The 3,208-nt window shown below is 42.8% G+C and overlaps 1 protein-coding gene across 6 annotated transcripts; it reads left to right on the top strand.

Moving 5' to 3' along the window:
• Positions 1 to 2,934, top strand: LOC112462567. Of its 6 annotated transcripts, XM_025028430.1 has the most exons (6): positions 7 to 665; positions 765 to 1,105; positions 1,211 to 1,543; positions 1,628 to 1,786; positions 1,936 to 2,004; positions 2,100 to 2,185. In XM_025028430.1, exons 1-6 carry the CDS (start codon positions 530 to 532, stop codon positions 2,109 to 2,111), a joined length of 1,050 nt encoding a protein of 349 aa, XP_024884198.1. In that variant the 5' UTR covers positions 7 to 529; the 3' UTR covers positions 2,112 to 2,185. The 6 variants fall into 6 exon arrangements, with proteins under 6 accessions (XP_024884194.1, XP_024884198.1, XP_024884195.1 ...); XM_025028426.1 differs by having other exon boundaries at positions 1 to 43; positions 247 to 665; positions 1,628 to 2,934; XM_025028427.1 differs by having other exon boundaries at positions 765 to 899; positions 981 to 1,105; positions 1,628 to 2,934.
• The last annotated feature ends 274 nt before the right edge of the window (positions 2,935 to 3,208 follow it).

Genomic DNA, 3,208 nt, shown 5'->3' with positions numbered 1-3,208 from the left:
GCGATATCGTGAATTAATCTCTAAGGACTTTGAAACATTTTCGGTAATACGGTTACTCTTGATTCTAATATTGATTTTTACTATAAGGCATTTATAGAGATTCTCAAGAATGGTATTGCCAGAGCTTCAGGAAGAAAAACAATAACCATGGAAAATAAGGAGCCAAATAAAAACAAGAGATCTCATAGATGGTGCGAAATGCGATGAGGTGATCGGGAATAGGAAATCTGCTCTTTCTGCTTTTAGGAAACATAAATCCATTCACTCCTGGGTTGAATACAAAAGGTGCCGTGCGTTGGCTAAAAAGACTCTCAACGAGAAGAAGAAAGAAAATTTCAAGGAATTTTGCCGGGGAATAAACAGATTTACGGACCCTGGATATGTCTGGAGGACTATCCGTATATTTAAGAAGGCCAGGAATAACGTTACTTGGAATAAATGGCAGTCCACTGACAGAGAATCGGAAATTAGGAGAACGACGGACAGCTTGTCCCCCCTTACTGTCGGTCACAAACTTTATAATAACTTCATGAGAGCTAGCGGTGAGTTTGATACCCCTTTTTTGAGGGCGGAGCTGGATAGGGCTATAACTATGGCCAGGAGAGACTCTGCACCAGGGCTGGATGGCGTGGAATACAAGATGTTACGCCTCTTGCCGGATTCAGGTAGGGAGTGCCTTTTGCAGCTATTCAATTCTGTATGGCGAACGGGAGTCCTCCCGGAGGATTGGCAATTGTATCAGGTTATATTTATTGACAAACCAGGACGAGAGAAGGTGCGACCTATTTCATTGTCATCTTGTGTGGGCAAACTGATGGAGAGACTCATTAATGAACGACTAATGTGGTGGGCGGAGAACGAGGATAAATTTAGCAAATCACAGAGCGGATTTAGACGGGGTAAATCTTGTGCCGATAACCTTGCACGCATTACGGCGGATATACGTGCCTCTATTTGTTCTAACGAATATACCCTGGCAGCCTTTTTGGATGTATCTGCGGCGTATGACTGTGTGAATTACTGGATCATGATGGACAAGCTGGTGGCGCTTCAATGCCCTGTAAACATTGCTAGATTCATCAGTAAATGGCTATACTGTAGAAGGGTGAGATTTACTATAAATTCTCAAGAATACGTGGATCGCCTTGTTTACGGAGGGCTCCCGCAGGGCGCGGTTCTTAGCCCTATCATGTATTTTCTATTCACGCAGGGTTTGTGCGCGGAGTTGCCGGAGGGAGTGAAGGCAGTAGAATTTGCCGATGATATTGGTCTGTATGTATCTGGGATTAGTAGAAGAAAGAATCGTGAACTATTGGAGCGTGCCGTTAACGTGATCGCTGAAAGACTTATGTTGATTGGTTTGGCACTTGAACCGAAGAAGACAGTACTGGTGGAATTTTCCAGGAGCGGTTACGTGGACAGGAACCTGTTTATCAATATACAGGGAACCAAGGTGTATAATAGTGGTGAGGCTAAATTCCTAGGAATCTGGCTGGATAGTGGTTTGACTTTCCATCGGCAAACACAGGAGATAAGAGGAAAAGTAAATAGAGCCAATTCCATTATGAGATATCTTTGCCATATTTCTACTGGTATGGAGACTAACACTGCATTAATGCTCTACAAGAGCCTCGTTAGATCTGTTATAGATTACGGTATCTTTGTGTATTTCCCTAGAGACGCCTCGTATACACTCAAGTTAGAACGAGCTCAATTTATGGGTATACGCACTGCTCTGGGGTACAGGAATAGTACCCCGAATAATGTAATCGTGGCAGAAGCAAAGGTCAGCAGATCTCTTCGTGACCGAGCTTTTATGCTTGAAAGTAATTTTATCAACAAAGCAATGGTGTACAACCAAAACGGCCTATGTCAGAAACTGCAGCGTGCCTTTGATTGTGAGAGTTATGCACGATTTCTCCTCCCTACGTATAGATTCTCCCTCCTGTCGGAGGTTTGGAGGTCTTCATTGAAAAGAAGAGACTGGTTGGGCCCATCGCGGAGGTACGAGGTTTTCCAGGGGAATTATGACGCACATACCTTCGTTCCCTTGGTTGATTTTGACATCGGTTTGAAAAGAAAATACAAAAAATTTTCAGATGAAATTTTGATCCGGGAGGTTACTTCTCAATATAATTTGGAATCGCCAGAAGTTGTCTTTACTGATGGATCTCAAGACGAAAACAAGAGATCTACTGGTGCCTCCCTGATTATCTGTGATCAGGAGATTGCATATAAAATTAGTCTCCCGTTTATGTGTTCGTCATACACTGCGGAGGCCTTCGCGGTGATGGCTGCGTTGCGGCTGTTGCTTTGTCAGATCGAAAGGAGGGCAAAAGATATGATTGTTCTATCGGATTGTAAGTCGGTGCTGATGAGTATTCGGAGCAATATACTGGATGTTTATAGAAATCAATATGTTATAGAAGCTAGAAGAATATTGTTCGAGTTGTGTTATAAACACGAGAGGAGAGTCGTTCTTGTATGGATTCCCGCTCATAAGGGTATACTGGGTAACGAGTTGGCGGATGCATTGGCCAAGGAGGCTTCTACCGAGGAAGCGGACCCTACTATCGTCGTTCCGCTGAGCGATATGATGAGTAGTATAAGGAAAGTTACGTGGGAAACAACACAGAATTCGATTATGGCTGAGTCGGCGTACAAGGGTGCTTTTTACTTTTCGAATTTCTATGAACGACGGGCCACTAAACCATGGTTTTCGAAGTTGGACAAGGAAAGATATTTTATAACTTGGATTAATAGAGTGAGAGCAAATCACTTCAACTTAGGTTCTTCTCTGAAGAGAAAGGGATACGTCGATAATGAGAGATGTGACTACCTCTATGAAGTTGGCCGGACAACTTCAACGTATCGAACTTTCATTAATTGGAATCGATTGGTGGTCGTTTGGTGGTCTTTGGTAGTCTAGTCCGATCGTTTGGTGGTTAGTCGTTTTCCTGTAAAATAAAAATGAAATTTCCGGTGTGAAGTTAGCCGGACAATTTTTATTTTTCAACCAATTTAACTTTTTTATAGCTCATTCGACGCGGAATCATTTGGTGGTCACGAATATCACCAGTAAAACGTTTGGTGGTCAACCGTTTTCCCAGAAAATAGAAAAAACCGTATGCGCATAATGCCGTAGTCGGAACAATTGTATTTATCACCCAAATTGACTTTGACAGGGCTCAATCGACGCGGAATCGTT

The sequence above is a fragment of the Temnothorax curvispinosus genome, unplaced genomic scaffold, assembly GCF_003070985.1.
Source record: "Temnothorax curvispinosus isolate PA1 unplaced genomic scaffold, ASM307098v1 QBEX01012523.1, whole genome shotgun sequence".
NCBI lineage: Eukaryota > Metazoa > Arthropoda > Insecta > Hymenoptera > Formicidae > Temnothorax > Temnothorax curvispinosus.
Note: the sequence above shows the minus strand (reverse complement) of the source record. Positions and strands in the feature narration are given on the sequence as shown.